Source organism: Malania oleifera, chromosome 4 (genome assembly GCF_029873635.1).
Source record: "Malania oleifera isolate guangnan ecotype guangnan chromosome 4, ASM2987363v1, whole genome shotgun sequence".
NCBI lineage: Eukaryota > Viridiplantae > Streptophyta > Magnoliopsida > Santalales > Ximeniaceae > Malania > Malania oleifera.
In genome coordinates, this window is record NC_080420.1 from 54,460,376 (window position 1) to 54,484,397 (window position 24,022).

A 24,022-nucleotide genomic window follows, 5' to 3' on the forward strand; every position below is an offset into this window, starting at 1 on the left:
CTTTTATTTTTTAATAATTTTTTAAAATTTTTTAAATTTTTATTTTTTATGAGGGGAATCGATAGGTTTGGAAACAGTTTAGTTGTTTTTAGATTTGCTAGTAAGATTCAAATTGATTTGGTGTGGAATTGATATGAATCGAATTGTGAATCGTAAGATTCTAACTATGGTATCAGAGCACGATCCAACCTAAACCCTACCAACAAAACTCAAGCGTCGCTAGGGAACGCCTTCCTATCATTGCCCTTCTTATAACCACTATAACTCTTCAATATTTCACAAAATCGACCACAGTGCTAAAGATAGAAGGCTTTGAGCCATAACCTTGCAAAATCCCATTGCTGGAAGCCTCCCCATGCACCCCTACATGTGGGCCGAGTGCTGGCAGTCCCGACCCCTTCCAGTAGTGCGTGAGAGAGGTTTGGGCCACCTTTTTTCGATTTTTTTTCTCTAGAATGTCTTGATTCCTTCCATTGACCACAATATCAAGTTGTTGAGCATGTTTTTTGTTAAAAAATCCAACCTTGTTCGACCATGCACTTGTGGCAATCCGGTGTTGTTGTTCTGTATTAGTAAAGTTCATTGATGAGTTTCTTGGAGCAGTGGCAGCGCTTGTACATTGAGTTTTTTAGGGCTGTGGTAGTGCTACGTGCTTTTGTTGGTGACTTATTTGTGGTTTAATCAATGTTTGACTCCTTTGTGTTTGTTTTGGGTGGTTTGGAAGTTCATTTGTGGTTGTTTCGGTTGGTCTAGAAGTTCACTTTTGGAATCCCAAGAGCATTTTGTTTGCTGTATTTTTGATTTCCTGCTGTATCGAGGTTCTCTGTGTGTTGGGATGGGGCCCTCAAATCCCAAAAGTGTGTTTCCCTTGTTAGGCACTTGTTCAGGTTAACAATGCACTATAATTATCTTGGAGGAAGAGTATTAAAGGTTTGTACAGTATCAAGCATCCCAACAAGCTTCTTATCACATTGCATCTTCTGCACTGACAGGTAATCCTATAGTCAGTATGTCATGTGGTATCTCTAACTAGTCCTTGGATTATCGATTTTGTTGCTACTAACCATATGATAGGTGTAACAAACTTCTTTTCGCTCTCCAGTATCCTAAAAATCTACCTCAAGTACTTCTTGGGTATAGAAGTATCGAGTTCTTATATCAAAACAGTCTTGTCATAGAGGAATTATGTTCTTGATCTTTTAGATGAGACTAGATTGTTGGAATCAAAACCTGTCAATTCACCCATGGATCCCTATGGTAAGTTAGTGCTGGATATGGGTGATCTATTGCCTAACCCAGGACAGTACCAGAGAGTTTTTGGAAAGTTGAATTATCTCACAGTCACTTGACGAGATATATCTTTCATAACAAGCGTTGTGAGTCAGTTTTTCGATTCTCCAAGAACAAGTCAGTGGGATGTAGTAATTCACCTTTTGAGATATCTCAAAGGTGCATCAGGGAGAGGTCACTTATATGAGGAACAGGGTCATACTCATATTCAAAAAATAGAAAAATCCGTATTGGGTCTGGCCATCTTCCGAACGAATATCCATAACTTGGTATTGCATTTTTTTGGGTGTTAATTTGGTTTATTGGAAGAGTAAGAAACAAATTGTGGTGGCCAGGTCAAGTGATAAGTCAAAGTATAGGGCTATGGCTTGTAGTACACGTGAACTAATTTGGTTGAAGAATATGTTGAAAGAATTGGTTTTTCCACATTCTTAGTCTATGGAGTTGATGTGTGATAATCATGTTTCTATTCGTATTGCCTCCAATCCGGTCCTCCATTAGTGAACAAAGCATATTGAAGTTGATTGCCACTTTGTTTGGGAGAAACTTGTACAGAGGCTTGTTACAACTTACAACCACTGATGTGAAGTTTGATTTTCAGCTTGCTGATTTGTTCACTAAAGCCTTGGGATGCTCATGTGAAATTTATTTGTAACAAGCTAGGAGCATATGATATATATGCTCCAACTTGAGGGGGAGTGTTAATGGTTATTTGGTCATTTAGGATTATTAGTATGTGCTAGAGTTGTGTTGACAAGTGAGTGAGGGTATTATGGTCATTGTTATTGTACTTGACGTATATTATAAATAGAGGGAGAGACCTATTGTGGAAGTTAGGTCTTCCATTTTTCCCAATTATTGAACAGTTATCTTATGTTAATGGTTATTTTGGTCATTTAGCATTATTAGTATGTGCTAGTATTATATTGGTAAGCGTGAGTTCATAAGGAAAGAGATCTATAGGTCTAGAAAAGAGGGGGAGGGGGTAAGGGGCTTGGTCTTGGTTTGGTGTCTAGAAACATTGGTCTTTTAGTTAAATGGTTATGGTGCTTCCACCTAGAAGATTCTTCCCTTTGGCATAGAGTAATAAGAAGTAAGTTTGCGTTCAATGAGAATGGTTGGGATACCATTGCTAGTTTAATATGTTCTTTAAAGAGTCCATGGAGATCTATTTTCTCAGATTTATCACTTATTCACTCCTTACACTAAATTTGAGGTTTTTGGGGAAGGGGGTGGGGGGGGGGGGGTGTTCCTCAGATTTGTTTTTGGAAAAGACCCTTGGTTTGAAGAGTTCATGGAGATCTATCGCTGTGTTTAGGTCTTCCATTTTACTCAATTATTCAACATCTTATATATGATTATATGCCGTAGGCCATTATGATTTTGTATGTTTTTGTATTTTGGTCTCATGCATCAAAAGTCATTTGTTTACTTTTTACAAACAACTTAACATAAGTACCCCTTCTTCTAATTTTTGGTATATTTCAGTTATAGAAATATGATTTGTATATAACCTAGAAATGGAGTTTTAGTTATAAATGGACATAATTTATGGAGGAGATATCTCTTTTCTTTGTATTATCCCATTGACGCACTTGGTATAATATTACATCCATTGAATTTATTTTGTAAAAGGAAGAAACTGGAAATTACTTTCCTTACACTGATGTCGTGCTGATTGAATCATTTTATTGAATATATTTTGGTCCATTAGATCTTTACTAGTGCTAACTTGGCGACTTTTCATGTTTGATGTGATATTTTTGTGCAGGTTGTGCCCAGCATTGCAATTGTTGAAACATACACTAGATTACTGCTGATTGCACCTCATTCTTTGTTTCGTTCACACTTCAATGTACTTTCTTTTTCCTTATAAACTTTTTGCTTTGGTATACTTTTTTCCAACTCTTATTTATGTTTATACGCAGAGCGGATGAGGACATAATATTAAAACACCCATTGTTTTGGCCCATTTCGTCGAAGTTTCGTAAGTATGTAGAATGGGCATGAGCATGGAACTTCTTAAAGGAATTTGTAGCTAGGTGTAATTTGTATTATGGCACTATCTACCTCTTTGAGTTTTCTAGCCCTACCAGCACAGCGACACCAAATTCATAATCCATATTACACATGGAAAATTTACACCTAACCTTGCATGCAACTTATGGATGTGCAAAATTAAAAACTCATAGGGAAAACATGTGAAATATTTATGGTATGCTACATATCTCTTGTAGGCGACAACTCACAAGGGAGCTTAGTTGGGACAACATGTGGAAATGCAACTGAATAAATCTCATACTGTAGGATAAAACTCACAAGTAGATTCATTGATTTCCCAAGGGGTCCCCTAACTATAACAACTAAGAAGTACTGAGTCTTCAAACTCTCTTTATTAAACCCCTATGTTAAAGCTTGATGTACATTTTTGGAGAACAACCTAATAACTTAAGCTTTTAGGTGAAGCAGTTTTGTAACATGGTATCAGAGCTAGTTATCAAGAGGTTCTGGGTTCTAGTCCCATTGCCCACATTTATTATGTGGTGTTTAAAAAATTATTATATTTCTTGTAACATGTGTTATCTATCATGTGTTTATTTCTTCACGTGCTGTTGGGCTGCATGTGTGGGTGAGTGTTAAAGCTTGATATACATTTTTGGCCCACAACCTAATAGCTTAAGCTCTTTGGTAAAGTGGTATTCTAACACCCTACAGTCTTGATCTAGGATATGGACTCCTTTCCTAGTTGGGATTTGTGGGGTTGCTTTATTTTTCCTATGAGAGTCCTTTGGTATGGGCTTGGCAAGGTTAAGAATTATGTTACTTCCCTTGTATCTCTATGCACGTGTGCCCTTCCTATTAGATTTTTTTGATAAAAAAGTAAGATATATTAAAAGAGAGAGAAACTACAACTGCCTTGAGGATACAGAATCTTTAAAAGAACAAAAAAAAAAAAAAAAGGAAAAAATAAATTTAAATTAACAAAGTTAATCAACAAACTGCTTTTTAAGTCCTTCCGATTGTAATTCACCCAACACTTCAAAAATTTTCTAGTTCCCTTTCTGTACTTTACATTACATTGGTTTTACCAACATCAAGCCAAATTTTGTTTCCTCCACAGCCTGATGACAACTGTACACACACTTTATCCATCAACATTTGATCTTGAAGATCCTCTTTCGGGGTGTGTAGAATTCCATCATTACCCATTTGGTATTTTTCTATATGATCATTATAATAAATATTTCCTTCAGTTCCATGCCATCGTTATTTTTTTTTTTTTTTTGAATTTTTTTTAGTAATGCTGATGTTATATCTTCTTTGAGTCTACACCATACAATTCTGACTCCTTGAGCCCTTTTGATCTCAACAAGCCCCTTTCTTTGCCTAGCCTTCCAGATTCTGGCATAATATCTCTGCTCAGTCATCCATGTGCATCTTCATCTAGTTTGAGCCCTTCTGGCCACCTTGATGATCCTAATTTGCAGGTATAACACAACGATGATCCTAGGGATGAGAGCCACCTCTAGCTTCTACTGCTATGCCTTTGGTTTTCTCATAATCTCATTTCTGAATATGTTGATATTCCAATTACTGTCTGAAAAAGGTAAACACGCTTGTACCCAACATTCAATCTCTAATTTTGTTTGTTATGATTCCTTGTCACCCTTATATCACTGTTTTGTTAGTATTTTATATATTATTGCTCTTCCTGAATCTGTTTCTGAGGCCTCATGCATTCTCGGTGGAAGATTGCGATGGTTGCTGAGATCCATGCTTTGTAGGATAATGACACTTGGAAACTAGTACATTCTCCTTGTGATAAGTTTGTGGTTGGTTGTAGTTAGGCGTATTGGATGATACTCAATGATATCTTGTTTGAAGGCCCGCCTAGTTACTAAAGAATATTCTCAGGTGTATGGTTTGGATTATATTCTGATTCATTTTACAGGCTTGCCAAACTTGCCGTAGTTCATTTCTTCACCTCCTTAGTCACTGCCTATCATTGGCTTTTGCATTTGTTAGATGTCGAAAATGTTTTACTATATAGTGATCTTTAAGAGGAGGCCTATATTGAGTAATCACCTAGGTTTTTTGGGAGTTATGATTAGTATGTCAGCTCAGAAAATCTTTGTATGGTCTAAAGCAGTCTCATAGAGCATGGTTTGGTGATTCAATATTTGAGTTTTGTCTTCATTGGTATGTGTTGGATCACTTTGTATACTATTGTCACTGCTTCTGGCAGATTCTACTTGTTATGTATGTTGATGATATTGAGATCAGTGGTGATGATGATCAAGGTATCCAGAGCCTACATCATTTTTTAGAGACTAAAATTTAGACAAAAGGTTTATGGCCGTTGAAATACTTCTTGGATATAGAAGCATCAAAATCTTGTATGGGGCTGTTTCATCACACAGAGGAAGTATGTTATAGACCATTTAGATGAGATTGGGCTGTTGGGATCGAAACTTATATACACCCATGGATCCTAACAATAGATTAGTTCCAAATGTGGGTGATTTGTTGGTTGACCATGGACGGTATGGGAGACTTGTTGGAAAGCTGATATATCTTTTACATCAGGTGTTGTGAGCCAATTTTTTGATTCTTCAAGAACAAGTCACTGAGATGTAGTCATTTGTATCTTGAGATATCTCAAAGGTGCACCTGGGAGAGGTCTCTTATATGGGTTATACTTATGCTCAGGGACATATAGATGCAAACTGTGCTGGATCACACTAAGAGCCACAAATGGGTACTCTGTTTTTGTTGGTGGTAACTGGTAACTTGCTATTCTGGAAGACTGAGGAAAAAACTATAGTGGCGTAGTTGAGTGATAAGTTAAGAGTATTAGGCTATATGCCCCACACTGAGCTTGTTTGCCTAAAGAACATCTTGGAGGAACTTGGTTTTTCACATTCTTGGCATGTGGAGTTGTTATATGATAATTAAGCTGCTATTCACTTTGCTTCCAACCCTATCTTCCATAAGCAGATGAAACACATAGAAGTTGAGCAGTATGTTTGGGGAGAAGCTTGTAGAAAAGCTTATTACAACCACTCATGTGAAGTCTGAGGTCAAACTCATTTATTTATTCGCCAAAGCCCTAGGAGGTGCTCATGTTAGATACATTTGTTACAAGCTAGGAGCATATGATATCTGTGCTCAAGGGGGAGTGTTACTTGTTATTTAACATTTTTGCTGTGTTATTTAGAAAGCGTGAGTGAGTAATGGTATTATGGTCATTGTTATGTACTTGGCATATGGTGTAAGTAGAGGAAGGGGCCTATCATTGTGATTCAGTCTTCCAATTTACACAATACTTTAACTGTCATAAACAAGGATGGATGGAATTAATTATCCAAATAAAATTCATATGAAACAGGGTATCAGCATTTTTCTATTTTTCCTTTTTGGTTTGTTTTACTGGAAATAAGAAACTTTAAATTATTCAGTTTCCACTAACTTCCCCTAACCATTTAATTGCACATAAAGGCCAATGGGAGAATTTGTTACCTCACCGAGTATTCCGACACAGCCTTGAACTCAGTCTCAGCTACTTCTGCAATTTCTAAAGTTTTATTTCCAAATCCTTGCAGAAATTTTGAATCTCTTTCGAATAATATTCGATTTCTAATGGTAATCTTGAATATCTTGTAAGAAATCTCACTAAATACACCAGTTAAATTAGAATCTGGGTGCTGGGTGGTCTATTTTCACTCCAAAATGCTGATGACCCAATCTCAGTCTAATACCCCAATATCTTACAATGTAACTTAAAATATCGTGAGAAATGGTCAATTTTTATATTTGGGAGAAAATAGCACAGAAGAATGGGAAAAAAAGGGCTGCTCCATTCGCGTTGCTGGTGTGTAGAGCATGTGCGCCATCCATTATGGTCCTCTGCGGTGATCTGGGGACGGTGAGTCTGATGGTGGTGTTGGTTTGTTAAGAAAGGTTGATTTAGAAAGGTGGTGACTTAGAAGGTCTTTGATTGGCATGTGGGGTGGGAGGGTGGAGGGGTGCTTCCAAGCAGTTTGTTAATGATGATAGGGAAGGCATTGCTAACTTTTTCTTGAAAACGTTTGGTGAATAGAGGCACTTACTAAGGGGCCTTTTGGCATCACTGTCAAAAATTAATGAAACGAAAACCAGAAACAAAAACCAAAAACCAGAAACAAGAACTAAAAACTAGAAACCAACAACTTGTTTGTTTAATGTTTATAAAACTAATACAAATTAAGAACTTAATTAAAAAAATGATCATTTTCATCTTTAAATCAAATAATATTGTAAAAATATGATTAAAATAATAAAATTACTAATAATACACATTATTATTTTAGTTAATTGTTCTACTTTCAAATTTTACTTTACAATAAAAATTTTATTGGACATTACAATTGAAAAATAGTAAAAGTATTTTGTAATTGCCTTATTATTATTTTTTTGAAATTTATGTATATTTTTATTTTAATTATATTTAAATTCATATGATATTTATTTTTGGTTTTAATTTAAAAGTGTATAAAATGAATAATTTAATCCAAAAAGACTATTTCTAGATATTAATTTTTTTGGCAACAGGTTGCCAAAACAACTGAAAACTTTTCAGTTTTTTGACAAACAGCAGAAAACCGGCAATAGAAACAGAAAACTGACAACAAAAAAAAAAGAGCCTTTTTATAATCTTTTTCTTCTGGAGAAACAGAAATAGAAAACAGAAACACAGCAACGATACCAAACAGGCCCTTACAATTTTTTTGGGCCCAATTTTCAGGCAATTAACAGTGCTCTGTGGTCTGTGATGATGATGGAAGCGCAATGGAAGTGAATTGAAAGGCTTTGATACTGAATTTATGATAGTGAGGAAGGAAGAATGGAGAAAGAGAAGAGGAGCAGGGATTAGGTAGAAACTGCTGGAAGCGGAGTGAGAGAAAAGGAAAACACAGAGACATTTTGATTTCAAATTGATTACTGATCCTGACATACAACTACCAATGCACCATATAAAAAACTAGAACATATAATTATTGTTTACAAATTTTAATCCCTAAATAACAGAAGAATACCCAACAACGTCCAAAAAATACATGACAAACAAAGTCCTAGACAAGCTTCCTCATTTCCAAAGTCTACACTTAAAATATGAGTGCCAAACAGGCGACCTACTTGGTGGCGGCAGTCCTCCATCACCTCTCTTTCAGAATATTGTATCTAGACATATATCACTATAGTGTATTTTATTTATACGTGTCTTCCATATAATAGCTTAACCATAACTCCTTTCAAACGGATAATGGTTTTGTATTACTTCCTGGTTTCTATTATATAACTTTCCACTGGAAAGTAGGATCACTTAGTAATTTTTATTCATATATCAGTAGCATAAGTTTAGCTGCAATTGTTTAGAAAAAAGATATAGACTATGTTAGATAAAAATATAGACTACATTAGATAATTATTTACAAGTTGACATAATATTAGTTATTTCATTTATATGATGGTTAGATTTAATATTTTGGTCTAATATTAGGCGCACAACTGTTGAATCTTATTTTGAAATTTTAATTTTAAAAGTAGAATGCATTACTACCATATGTTATAAGTATCATTTTTTGTTTTTTTTTTTACAAAAAAAAAAAGTGTAAATATGCTTTTGACAATTCTAAAATAAGCTCAAGTATTGATACTTAATTTAGAAACTTTATTATGAATTGTTAGAAACATATTATCTATCTAAATATGACTTTTTACTCCCCCACTATTTGATATATATTTATATTCAAAATTAAACCATCCAAGTATTAAATAACTTGAATATATCTTTTCAAAATTGTTCACTTGCAATTACGTCATTATGTTCAAGGAAAAATTTACTAGCACGTAAAAAGTCATTTATCGATTTATTCTTCCTTCCTCAACATATTGTAAATCTATGTGATCCTTTATTTTATTGTTTCTCCTGCTGGCTATTAGTTTTTTCTTCCTTTATCCTATTGGGAACTTGGCTTTAAGAAGTTGGCTACTTTGAACTTTTGGCCACATATATTCTTTGTTTGAGTGGCTACAGAGAATGGCAATGAAATTTTCATTCATCAAAGAACCCAAAGTCAAACGTTTAATGGATATCAAGAGAGAACACAGGGATTCATTAATCACGGACTTATGAATTCTTCCTCTGCAGTAAAATACATTGCCTTGAAAATGTGTCAGAAATATGACATGACTTAGTGACTGAACATATGGTACTCATATAAATGGTTTTGGTGACTTGGAATGTAATACTTGTTAGATCTTTATGATATGAATTTTTATTGATTAGGGTGTACCCTACTGGCAACTTTTGCATTTTCACCACCTAGGCTAGCAAAAGCGTGGTTTAGATTGGTGCCTTGAAGCAACTCACCGTGCTAGTGTTTAGAGTGCCTATGTGCATTTTCATCACTTACGTTTAGCGAAAAATGGGCAAAAGTGGGTTATGTTGTTGTCCTCATCGAATTATTATTATTATTGTTATTGTTTTGGGAACAACAAAGAGACATTTTATTAAAACAAAGACTAGGGCATCAAGGGGATGCTAGTCAAGTACAATGGAAACAATGGAAAATAAAATAACGGTCACTATAAGGCATCAACATTTTGTCCGGAGAATAAAGCTTGTTGAAATTTTAACTGTAGAATGAAATTTCTTTGCAATTCAAATGTGAAATTTAAATGCAAAGTGAAATTTCTCTCTTAATTTATCCTTCTTTTTTCAAGATTATTTCAAATTATTATTTTTATTGAAATGAAAGAGTATTACAAGGGCATTTGAAATTATCTGAAAAATTAAACTTATATGCTAGAAACTTCAACTTTATTTGACTATATATGTCTAAATTATATTTATTTGTATAATAAATAATATTTAATTGATTTATGAATTTCATTTATATTAATTGAATTTGTTTTATACGAATATTACATTGCATCTACTACACGTCATACACAAATTGTGTCATTGTTGTATTTAATTTACGATATGTTAGCTCTAGGACCTGCTTTACTACCAATTTCTATCACTTTTTTAAAAATAGAAATCGAAAATGACATTGAAATTGAAATTTCTACCAAAATTTCCCTACTTTTGATGCTTCAAAAATTTAGTCAAAATTTTAAATTTAAGAGCTTGCCTACATCAATTTGGGCTTAGGTGGGGCAAAAAGCTAGTCAAGAGAGTATGGTTAGATTAGCAACTTGGAGAATAGAACCCATATTGGAAAAATCATGGTGGTAGTTGTTGACACAGTGATTAAAAGTAAAATTAAGATAATTTTCCCTCAAAACTCTTAAGTGGGTGGAAGGAAAAGATAGAGAAATTGAAAATTCAATATTTTAAACTTTCATGCGTGGGTAAAAAAACATAAAACCAGCTGACCTGGTAAGAAACATTGTAGAAAAAAGCTTAAGCGATAGTGGTGTAGATGTTGAAAGAGTTCATGATGGAATCTTTTGAATAATTGGGTAAAATGGTAGACCTAACACAATGATAGGTCTCACCCCCTATTCATGGTTTTTGTCAAGTACATACCAATGAACATAATACCCTCACTAACTATCACTCATTAACGTTACACTAACATACTATTATTGTTAGATGACTAAAATAACCATTAACTCTCCCCCTCAAGCTATAACATAGATATCATATGACTTGTAGTAGTACTACATGTGGAGATTCAAGGATTATCTAGGATTTGCTTTGTGTTCCCTGATCTTTTTGCTTTAGGAATGGATGAACTTACGATAAATATCCAACATGATGTTGTGTATGTTATGTGTAGATGATATTGTCCTATTGTTGAAAATGGAGGTGGGAGTAAAATATAAATGGAACTATGGAGCAAAGCTTTCGAATCTAGAGGTTTTAAGGTAAATAGAAATAAAAAAAAAATACATGAAATGTAATATTATCCGCTTTAAAAGGATATTGAAGAAAATGTTAAAGCTTATGATGAAGAAATTCTTAGCACCAGTAGATTTTGATAACCTTGGATACATTGTGCAAGCTCAATAAGAGTTGAAGGAGGTATTGAATGTAGAGTTAAAGTAGGTTGGGTAATACAGAGAAATGCTTTGAGTGTGTTGTGCAATTGTAGAGTACCTTTAAATTAAAGGGGAAGTTATATATTATGACTAGAAGCTATATGATTGGAATGTTGCACGACTTAGAAGCAACATTTTCAAAAGACAAATAATGGAATAAACATGTTGTAAAGTTAGAGATGGAACAAAGAAGAAGAGACAATGAGAAAAAAAAGAAGAAAGCAAGAGAAAAACGAGACAACAATTTCTTTAATCCTTATGTATAGCCCTAGATTTGTCCTCTTTTATATTAATAAAAAATATATATATACTTAAGGACAAAAGTGCCCCTGCTCGCTACCTAATCAATAATCAATATCATGTGTTTGGGTGTATCCTTGTCAACTAATCGAGCCTTAAGTCGCTTAATAGAGCTGATAGGAAGATATTTGATGGTGTAAACCCAACGAAACTTAGTCAACTTCTTTTACTTGGAGGAAGATTTACCAAGTCTCATGCTCCTTATCAAGGCATCCATTGCATGCTTCTGCCTAAGGTTCCCAAGTGCTTCAACATGTGAAGAAGGGCCGCCAGAAAAGGAGGAAAGAAACAAGGCAAAAGAATACGTAGGACTAGGAAGCTAAAGATCTGAATCATATTAAGCAGTAGAGTACACGTTCAAGTACCTTTTGCATGAGCAATTGGCAAATCCAAGTCACATTGAGATGGATTTCTACAATGAAAAGTCAAAATAGTGACTGGTAGGTGGTTGCATGGTGGTATTGATGCCTGTGCTTGCTTTTGGTCATTCATAAACCTTTTATTGTTTCTTTGGGTTAGTAAATGTTGATTTCGAAAAGTAGTAGAAGATTTTTGGAGAGCAATAATGGTAGGAATAGGAGGAACAACACATAAAAGGGGGGGATCATAAGTTGCTGATGGACACAAAAGTAGATCCTTCCAAGGAGGACCTTGCATTGGAGAAGGTGTCCTTTAAAAAAGGTGGTATCTACATTAATATTTTCCTGGAGGTGTGGGGATCATAACATTTTTAATATTTTTGAGTTGCTAAGTACTCGACAAAGACTCTTTTAACAGCAAGAGCAGAGCATTGTTCATGGCCAGCTTGTTGAACATGAATAAAACACGTGCACCCAAAGAAATAAGGCAGAATAAAGAGCTAGGGTGTTTCTAGGTATACAATGGAGATGGGAACTTGTGCTCCTAGGAAACTGGAGGGTATCTTGTTGAGTAGAAAACATTCTATAGGAAGAGCATTAGTTTGAAAGGTTTTAGGAACATACATAAGGAGTAGATACTAGGTATACAATGGAGATGGGAACTTTTTCCTCCTAGGAAATTGGAGGGCATCTTGTTGAGTAGAAAACATTCTTTAGAAAGAGCATTAGATTAAAGGTTTTAGGAACATACATAAGGAGTAGATACTGTGCTATGTAAATCAAATGTATATTGTTTTCCTTTCTGCTACTCCGTATGGGTATGTGTACATAATGTTTGATGATTAATTTCTTTGGAGAATTAAAAAAGTTTGAAGCTTATTTTAAACAGATTCAAGTGCATTATTGTTCTGTGTCTCGAACTGGAACTGCCCCAACTCAGATGGCGACCGAGCTAGTGATAGGAAATATGAGATTGTGGGTTTTGATGTTCGATGGTGTCACCACTAACTTGTTATTTTCTTAGGTTTGGTTAGATTACCTAAATTTCTACCAGTTTTGGTCTCTAGGGTGAATTTAGGTTCATGAACAAGTAGTATTTGCATAGTGAAAGTAGGGTTTGGGTACTAGTTATGCGAGGGGAAGGTATTAGCACTCCCTACATCAGTTTTGCGAATGTACCTGATTAGCCAATGATTACCCTTTTTGAACCGATGAATCAATGTGTTCACTCTTTCATGTTTATTTAATTATTGACCTTTTGATATTGAACAACCCTACCATTGTAGAGAGTGCCCTCACTCTAGAGTCTTACAAGATCGCGGTTGCCCCACTTTTGAGGTGTAGATAGATTGATTAACAATTTAACAGTTCAGAAGAAGAAAACATGAAAAATCATGCAAAAACGCAGAGAAAATGCATAGAACATTCCAAGAGAAGGAAAAATGTGTAAATCATGCAGAAAGTACCACAAATTGTGTAATAAATTCTCTAAGGTAACTCAAGGTGATTGAACTAAACAAAATAACCCCTTAGGGGCATTCAAAATATGCTAATAATAGAGTCATACAAATATTTTGAGCATTTTTTAGATTTTTGACAAAATAAAATCAAGGTAGCAAATTCAAATGCTTAGGAAAATGTAAACATATTTTTGAATTTTTCTTTGTAACTACAATAACTTGAAATATCAAAAATAAAAATTATAGAAGTGATTATGATATTTATTAAACATGCGTATACATATTTGTACTCACACATTAACTCAAATTTACCAATACATCCATGCATGCAAAGTTGCAAATGCACTCTTGCATGGCAAATACACTCTATTAAAGTTTGATGTACATTGTTGGTTGACAACCAAACAGCTTAAGCTTTTAGGTGAAGTGTTAGCCTAACACGGTAGCAGAGCTGGTTACTAGGAGGTCTTAGGTTTTAGTCTTGTTGCCCATGTTTATTGTGTGCTGGTTAAAAGTTATTGTTTTCCCTATAATGGGTGTTACTTATCATTTGTTTCTCTCTTCACATGCTGTTCGGCTGCACGTGCAAGGGAGTGTTAAAGCTAGATATACATTGTTGGGCCACAGCCTAACAATTTATTAGGTAAAATGGTAACGTAACACACTCAAATGCATACATGCACATTAGCACATATACTCATACACATGCACAAATACTACCATCATGTATAGACACATACTCTACATTTATGCACACATCCACCTGATTGCTCCTACACTTATACATTCTTACACACCCACATGCATACACCTATGGTTGCATTTCACACATCCATACACACACTCATTCATGCACTAATTCTTTCATGTGCACATTCATGTGCGTATGCAAGCCCACCCCCATACGTAGCTACATGTACATTCACTAATTCCCATGCATGTGCATACACACTCACATCACATGCACACTCCCCCCTATGCCCATATCATACATGCATACATTTACTCAATCAATAGGCATAAATTTATTCATATGCTTACATGTACTCATGCATTCACATCATGTCACATGTCCACACATACACCTGCGTGCATGCATACACACACTGACATACGTGCACTACACTATCACATGCATACAAAACATCTACACACATAAACGCATATATGAACACATGCATGCACCATTCCCACATGCATGCACAAATTTCACGTTGCCTGCCATGCCCTTATGCACGCACATATCTAGACTTACCTGCATAGTTGCTTGAACTCACACATGCATTCATGCAAGGAATATTACTGGACCCTCATTTACTTGAGACACACGGTGGGGATCTTTGGACGTTGTATTTTGGTTTGATCAGAAGACAAGGGAGAGAGACAAGAGGAGATGGATGAGAGAGAGAGGGAGAATCAAGCTTGCTCAAGAGGGGTCGCCAAATGGCCAAGAATTTTTTTTTTGGATGTGTGTTTGGATTGGTTAGGAAACAGCAGGGGTGGGGGGGGAGGGAAGTTGCTGTGCACAGCCATGGCCAGAGATCGCTTATGGCAGGGATAATGGTTGAAGTTGGCATTATGGGGATGTGGAGATTTCACGGTTTTGGGGTTGTTTGGGATGGAGGAAAGGGAAAGAGAAAAGGGTGGGAGTGGGGGAGGAGCAAGACTCGGGAAAGGGGATAGAGGTCCAGGAGGGGTAAAGGTGACAAGCTGCCGGATTTCATGCCAAAAATTTGGCGGCTTACATGACCAGATAGGTGTGAAGCGCGAGGTAGAATAAAGGGACCAAAACGACATATATATTTAAAACAGATAAGTGGAGCAACGTTGTCTCAGGTGCCTTGGCATGTGTGTGCATATGCTTGCCCTGTTTTTTTTTAAATTTAATTTAATTTTATTTAAAAACTCTAAATCAAACAACATTGTTTTAGCTAGTCTGTGTGGTGCAGCCACACACCAATTAATTATTATTGTTTAAACAATTTTCAATTTACTAAAATGAAGAAAAACACGGGCTTAAGAAAAATGCCCAAAGATTCTAGAAAATTCCATAGTGGCTAAAAATTGCAAGAAAATGAAAAAGATAGGGGTTCCTTGATTTTTTTGGAAAAATCCAGAAACCTTTCTGTACTGTTCTAAGCAATGTTGACCATCCTGGATCATCCAGAATGGACAAAAATGGCTGAAAAGGGTAAAAGTGCCTCAAGCTCGCAAAGATGGGCAGAGAGAAGGGGGGGGGGTGGGGTTGGGAATCAGGTTTAACCTATACTGATTTTCAGTGCATTGCCCAGTGTTAAATCACACAAAATTCAGTGTTGAAATTATCAGGTTGAAAAATTTGAATACCAATGTTGGACAGAGTTTTGATGGCTTCAACTTCCCTTTCATGTTGTTCCAATGCCAAACGGAGGAGAATGCAACAAATACTTAGACTACGTGTTAATATGCACATGCACTGCCTGAGAGCACAAAAGTTAGTTGGGGGATCCAACCAATTTGATGGCTTTGTTCAACTGTATCGGCTGAGGCTCTCTCTGTTGAGGTCATCAAAAGTACTCACTATACACTAACAATCAGCACGTAAGAGTATTGGGAATAAATAACAAGTATGCAGAATCAAGCAGTAGATGTGGACACAGAGCTGTACTTGAGAACTTCAAAGATCCAGAATGTCAAGAGGCAGCTCTGACCATAAAACTGAAGTTACAATCCTATGAGGAATTACTTGAATGTGCAGAAGAAGGCAGATCACAACAAGCACCACAAAAAATTGATAAATGACATGGCAGTCCCTACAGGCATTATTTCTGGCAGCAACTGCAAGAGAGTGCAGGCAAGAACAGGAAATAGAGCCATTGAACACCAATGAAAACCACCAGAAACTCATACAAGATTGCAAGCATGCAAGCAATCGTGAACACAGAACATTAAAACAACATCATCATACCACAACCAGCCAGTGAACAGCAGAACAACACCAGCAGTATACCCAAAACAGAGTATAACTGCTTCACATTTGCAAACCATGACAAACACAAACAGCATCCTACCAAGGATGATGCTCAAGCCAAGATGAAAAATGACTCTAAATGACTCAAACCAACCAGAAAATTAGATTTGAGAACTAATTAGGGGAATATAAGAAAAGAACAAAAAACAGAGCATCTAAAAATCAGCTCGGATAAATCTGATGTAGAAGAGATAAATGCTCTTATACTGTGCTGTAAAGTTTGTGATGGAGCGGAGAAGAGAAGAAAAGAGAGAGGAAAAGATTCTATAGAACTTGTTGGGCTTTGTGGTCTTTATTGGAGCACTCTGGATTGTTGATTGTCGGCATTTTGTCGGGGTTCTCTGTTTTCATTTTGTTTCTAGATGTGGATGAATAATTCTAGTTTTACCTTTGAATCAGGCATTTAGGGACTCACTCTTTTTTGCCCTCTCATATTTCTGCTTTGACAACACACTCAGCGTATGTTGCTATGCTTGTGTATGTAGCTTATTTTTTGTGTTTGACTCATTGTTTTATCATAAGATCCATGTTGTGTTATTCTTGCTCTGATACTATCGTAAACTCTTGACTTTTTGCAGCATTTGTCACAAAGGAATCCTACTATATTGAGCAAGCCTGGGACAACGCTATTGGTGCTTGAAATTTTGAACTACCGTTTGCTTCCACTCTACCGGTTATTATTTTTCTTGTCTATCTTCTTTTGAGTCAGTAACAAGTTGTGGGGAATATGAATCCACGGGATTATTGGTTATGAACTATGAAGATGTAATCTTGTGGAATATTTCTTTTTCAGATTTTGCTTTGTGCTGTTTAAGACCATCTGGATATCAAATATAAATCTTCTTCAAATTCTTTTCTTTGAATATATGCAACCTAAAAATTGTTTTAAGTTGTTAATGTCTCTCTGTTTTTTTAATTTTAATTTTTTTTTTTTTAAATAGGTATCAAGGAAAGTGCAAACCACTGATGTATGATGTAACAAAAATAATTTCTGCACTGAAGAGTAAACGTGGAGATCATCGTGTGTTTAGATTGGCTGAAAACTTGTGCATGAATCTGATATTGTCATTGAGAGATTTTTTTTCTGTGAAAAAAGATGGGAAGGTGGACACTGGACTCCTAATGACAAATTTTCGCTCTTCCGCTGAATTAAACCAAATTAAGACTTGTGTAATTTTATGCAGGGTCCAACTGAATTCACAGAAACTTTGAACCGTATAACTATAACTACCCTTGCTATCATTATTAAAACACGTGGAATTGCTGAGGCTGAGCACCTGCTTTATCTTCAAACTATGTTGGAACAAGTTATGGCAACTAGTCAACATACATGGTCAGAAAAAACCCTGCGCTATTTCCCTTCAATTCTTCGTGATGCTTTGATCGGCCGGGTAGATAAAAGGAGCCTTGCAATTCAAGCCTGGCAGCAGGTTGTTTTTAGCAGTGATTTTTCATTTATTGTTCTCCTGAATTGAAGCTTTTCTTTTTTGGCTAATATTTTATTTTCATTTATTTTTCTTTTAAAAAAAATACTTGCATCTGATCTCAGACCCATTTTTCTATTGAGCTTGATTGTACTTACTAGCACAATAGTGTTGAATCCTGGCCTAGCAGAAGGTTCTTTATCACACTTCATTTTATAGAGTTACATAAATTATTATTTATTATTCTTTTGGCTTGAATGCTTTCTTCTTTAGCTGAGACTAGAACTCACCTAAGGCCTCAGCTATATTTGAATAGGTTTGTTATATTTTTAATTATTGCTAGATTGCTGTTCAAGAAATTACTATGGAGAAAATGTTGTGGCTTTTCCATTGAAAACTTCATTGAATAACAATGCATCAGTTTCTGTGGATAATTAACATGCCTTACTGTGGTTTATTTAATATTGTCATTATTCTGTGTGCCAGAGCTGATTAAAATAGACATCACAACACCATGTTATTATTTCTATGTTGACAAAAATAGAAGGGTCATTTTTGCGAAGACTTAATCTTTGTTTTATTTCTTTTAAATGCAGAAATTAAAAGCATCCCACTAGGTGCAAATGAATCCTCAGTGCTACCCAGGGGCTTGTGTGGCCTCCTTCACCCTGTGCCATGGTGGCTGGTGCCTAGTGCCCTCCATTAAAACAATGTTTTCCTTGGGCTGGGATTTACTGGGTTGTGCAGTTAGATTAAGATAATTCTTCCATTTTGGTGGTTGAAAATGCAATTGACTAAAATCTTATCAAGCTGCATTCTTAAGCTGTTGATGCTATTTTTGATAAAGTTCCATTTTTTTTGGCACTATTGTGGTCCTTGGGAGAAAAAATCTCAAAAGCATTCTTTTTGAGTCTTATTCTTGATTTGCTGGTGATATGTTTCTTTGCCAATTTCCATATATGAACCTTTTACTCCCAGGTTTTTCTTGTGAGATTTTTGAAGTTGAATGGATGTTCATTAAGTTACCAGGGTGATGGGCATTGGATGTTTACATAGAGCTTAGAGGGAGAGTAGTATTTTAACTGTATCAATGCAGGTGGAGAGGGCAATGCAAACAGTTGAAATTCTTGGTATATTTGTAGAGTTTGAATGAGGGCTTCTCTACTGACTTGAGTCATCTTATGGTTGAGGGGATGATTCCATGATCAATAATTAGGCAGTGGAGGGTGATGTAGAACATAAACACTCGTACTCAGATATACATATATTTGGTATAGAAAAAAGGATGTCAAGGAGAGATGGGAAAGAGAAGTGCATAACAGAGGGAGAGAAGAAAGATGGAAGGGGTAGAACAAAAATTTTATGTACTTTTGTTCAAATTCAAGTCTGTACCTATACCTCACATACATTTAACTACCATTTTTATGGTTTAAAGATTTTGAATGTTGAGTATTGAAGAAAATTTGATTACCATGTTTTTGAGTGAAAATTATGAATTATATTTGGCCAAACTGCAACCTACAATTTTCATGTGAACCTGTTTTAGCAAGTGGTTAAAAATTCTCTCCCAAATTTAATTTGAATTTCTTGAGTACAGAAAAATTTGGATTTAAAAATAATGTGAAATGAATTCTTGAATGTTTACAAAGCAAAGGAATGTTTGTTTAGTTTTTAGTATTATGGTAGTTTGATGCTTCCCTTGCTACTAAAGCATCCATCTCTGTGGCAGGCTGAAACAACTGTGATCAACCAATGCACCCAGCTTCTTTCGCCATCTGCTGATCCTACTTATGTTATGACGTACATCAGTCATAGTTTTCCTCAACATCGGCAATATTTATCTGCTGGTGCATGGATACTTATGCATGGGCATCCTGAAAACATCAATAGTGCTAACCTTGTATGTCCTTTTTCTCCGTTTAAATCAAAGGAGTGCTATGCTTGTTAGCATGTTTTTACTAGGTCTCCCTTCTCCCACTTCTGTATAATTTTTCTTCCTTAATGAACTTAAATTATTACTAATAGAAAATATTTTATCATGAGACGGAATGCAGGCACGTGTCTTGAGAGAATTTTCCCCTGAAGAAGTAACAGCAAATATTTATACCATGGTCGATGTTTTTCTTCATCACATTAATATAGAACTTCAGCGTGGACATTCCTTACAGGCAAATGCATTATGTCAAGTTTTTTTTTTATTTCAAAAATTTTAATACACTGAAGTGTTGAAATCTGTCATATTCAAGCTATTCTTTTGAAAATTATCTGTTCAGGATCTTTTACTGAAAGCTTGTGCAAACCTTGCATTTCTTGTTTGGACCCACGAACTCCTTCCATTGGATATTTTGCTTTTGGCACTTATTGACCGTGATGATGATCCCCATGCTCTGCATATTGTGGTATGATTTTTCAGCTGATTGGTTCGTATATATCATCTAGTTTGTTTTCATTCATAATAGAAATAATGATTTATTAATGGAGAAAAGAGTGATACTTTGTATTCATATGTTCTGTGCATGCATATTTTGTGTAACTATTAGCATAGAAGGGGTATATTTTATGATATGGATAGTCCAAGTTATATTTTATTGAATTATCGTGTATTTCTTGTTTCTTGTTAGAGGTGATATATGTCTTTTGGTATTATTATTATTGAGTGTGTTATTATGTCAAGTAGTGAGAGTTAGTAAGGGTATTATTGCCATTAGAATGTATTTAATTTGTATTATAAATAGAGGAAGAGACCTATCTTCAAGTTAGGTCATTCATTTTAATCAAATCTTAACATGGTATCAGAGCATGATCCAACCTAAACCCTATTCCTCTTAGCTGTTGCCAGAAAACACCATTCCCGCGGCTGTTCTTTCCAGATCCACCTTCATCCCATATTATTTCACAAATCCAACCATATACCCATAAACAGACACTCCTGACGACCCACCCCACAAAACCCCATCACCGGAGGACACGTGATGCGCCCTCACACGCCAGCCAAATGCTGGAAGGGCTGACCCCACGCACTGGCGCGTGAATGAAGTTCCAGCCACTTTTTTCTTATTTTTCCTCTTACCATGCTCTGATTCCTTCTTTAGGCTATATTATCAAGCTGTTAGGCCAGTCTATTGCTAAAAATTGAACCTTTTTTGACCATGCACTCGCGGTATTCTGTTCAGGGTTTGTGATGGCTTCTTTGTGAGTTTTTTGGAGCCGTGGCAGCATTCGTATGTTCAGTTGTGAGGCTGTGGCAGTGCTATATCTGTCGGTAAGTTGTTAACCTCATCCATGGTTTTGTCGGTGCTTCACATAGTTTGTGATTGCCCTGATTATTAGTTGTTCTTCTTGCTTTTGGTGTGGTTGCTGATTTGTGGGTGCTTTGGCAGTGCAATATCCGTAGGCTAGTTGTTCACCTCGTCCGTTGCTTTGTCGGAGCTTCACATAGTTTGTGATTGTTTTGATTAGTTTTGATTGTTCTTCTTGTTTTTTGTTGTGATTGTTTCCCTTTTGTTGAATTCGGTGGAGCCATAGATTGCACGGATGTGTATCAGTCTAGATATGTGCAAGGAGGTTTGGGATTATGTCCAACTTCTATATTCCAGTAGCATTACACATATCTATGATTAATACCAGGAATACTTTCAGTTACAACAAGGAGATAGGAGTATTGTAGATTATTTTAGAGAGATGAGGCGTGTTCGTGAGGAGCTTAACGTCGTGCAACCTATAACTGCCAATGTACGTGAGATGCAGATCAGAGGGAGTAGATGACAGTTCTTCGTGTTCTAGTAGGCTTGAGACTTTGAGTTTGTGGCAGTTTGGTCTCAGATACTCAATAGTGCCGAGCTGCCATCATTTTCTGATGTTCATTCTTGTGTCCTTTGTGCTTCCTGTAGCACGCATTCTCCTACTCTTGCATCTAGCTCTGAGAGGGCAGCCTTTTCTACACGGTGATTCTAGTTCTTTACCAAATAACTGCAAAAGTTTTTGAGGTGTTTTGAGTGGTCGTAGTGGTAGAGACGGATGAGGTAAAGGTAGTCCTCGCAAGTGCACTCATTGTGGACAGAGTAATCATGTTGTTCAGCAGTGTTGGGATCTTCATGGCAGACCTTCACGTGTTGGCAATGCAGCCACCACTGATTTCACACCTTTGGGGGTAGCCAATACAGCCACCATCGATGCCTCACCTTTGGGGTCGAATTGGGGGGGGGGGGGGGGCAACGTACTATATCTATGTCAGAGGAAGAGTATTCCAAGTTCCAGCAGTATCAAGTGTCACAACTAGCTTCTCTTCCCATTGCATCTCTTTGCACAGACAGGTAATCACATAGTATGGCTGTCATTCAGTACTTCTCGTCCTAGTCCTTGGGTCATAGGCTTCGCTGCCGGTGATCATATCACATGTATACCTAGCTTTTTCTCCACTTTTCAATATCCTGCAAATTTACCTTGTGTTACTCTTGCTGACGGATCTGCTATTGCAGTCAAGGGAATTCAGACTGAAAATCTCACTTCTTCTATTTCTCTTCCTTTTTTTTTTTTAAATATATATATATATATTTCCAAATTTCTTTTCAACCTTTTGTCTGTTAGAAAAATTGCTAAATTCAAGAATTTTTCAGTGACATTCTTCCCTGATTCTGTGGTTATTTAGGATTCGAAGACTTGGAAGACGATTGGCGGAGGGCGTGAAGCAGGTGGACTTTATCACTCTGAGCTGCTATCTTATTCTACCGGCTGCACTGCTGCTGTCACACTTTTTCAAATTCATTGATGCTGGGGTCATCCTTCATTGGAAAAAGTTAAAATGTCTTGTTCCTAGTTTGAGTTCTGTACCTAGTCTCGAGTAGTCGTGTTAGTTGGGAAAGTACCATTGTGTTTCTTTCACTTCCCGAGTCAATAAACGGGCTGCAAGCCCTTCTATGTTCCTTCATTCAGATGTCTGGGATCCTTGTAGGGTCACGTCCAAGTTGGGTTTTTGGTACTTTGTAACCTTTGTGGACAATTATTCAAGAATGACTTGGTTATATTTAATAAAAGATTGTTCTGAGTTATTTCATACATCTTGTGCCTTTTCGCTACAATAATGACTCAATTTGGTTGCCAGTTCAAATACTTCGAAGTGATAATGCTAAAGAGTTTTTCAGTGCACAATTTGCTACTTATATGACTCAATTTAGTATTTTTCATCAATCATCTTGTGCCCACACTCCTAAACAAAATGGGTTGCAGAGCGGAAAAATAGACATCTTCTTGAAATCACTCGCACCATCCTTTATCAAATGCATGTATCTAAAGTGTTTTGGAGTGATGTTGTACTTACTGCTTGTTATCTGATCAACAGAATGCCATCCTCTGTTCTTAGTGGCAAAGTTCCCTACTCCATTCTCTTTCCTAATTCACCTTTATTTTCTCTTCTTGCTTGTATATTTGGGTGTGTGTCCTTTGTTCATCAACTAACTCTTGGGGTGGATAAACTGGATCCTCGTGCTATAAGATTTGTCTTTCTTGGCTACTTATATACTCAGAAGTCATTGTTATAGTCTTGTGCTGCGTCGCTTCTTTGTTTCTGTCGATGTTACCTTCTTTGAGTCTACACCTTACTACAATGAGTCTCTTCCATTACCTAATCTTCTACATTCTACGTTGCTGTCTTTGCCTAACCAACCATCTAAGTCCCGATGTAGTTCGAGTCCTTCTCATCATTCTTGATCATCCTAATTTGCAAGTGTATTCACGACGGTGGCTCCAAGGAGGAGAGTCCCCTTTAGCTTCTACTACCACACCTTCGGTTTCCTCGTCTGATGATCATACTTCCCATGATGTTGATCCTCTTATTGCTAATCGGAAAGGTAAATGCACATGTATTCAACACCCCATTTCCAACTATGTTTCTTATGACTTCTTATCACCCTCCTATTAATGTTTTGTTACTGCTCTATCATTTACTACCCGGCCTAAATCTATTTCGAAATCCATAGCCTATTCTGAGTGGAGGGATGCTATGGTTGAAGAGATGAATGCTTTACATGACAATGGAACTTGGGACTTGGTATCTCTTCCGCCAGACAAGTTTGTGGTTGGTTGTCGTTG

General features: G+C 36.2%; 1 protein-coding gene across 2 annotated transcripts in view; it reads left to right on the forward strand.

Annotated features, from left to right (window-relative positions):
• The window catches only part of LOC131153515 (mediator of RNA polymerase II transcription subunit 23), a 135,976-nt gene that overhangs the window by 35,333 nt on the left and 76,621 nt on the right, over window positions 1–24,022 (forward strand). For both annotated transcript variants that reach the window (XM_058105861.1, XM_058105862.1), the window contains exons 9-15: window positions 3,062–3,145; window positions 17,090–17,184; window positions 17,453–17,615; window positions 17,696–17,941; window positions 19,665–19,835; window positions 19,990–20,103; window positions 20,209–20,334. In XM_058105861.1, the coding sequence (XP_057961844.1) occupies window positions 3,062–3,145; window positions 17,090–17,184; window positions 17,453–17,615; window positions 17,696–17,941; window positions 19,665–19,835; window positions 19,990–20,103; window positions 20,209–20,334 (999 nt within the window). The remainder of the gene's footprint in view (window positions 1–3,061; window positions 3,146–17,089; window positions 17,185–17,452; window positions 17,616–17,695; window positions 17,942–19,664; window positions 19,836–19,989; window positions 20,104–20,208; window positions 20,335–24,022) is intronic.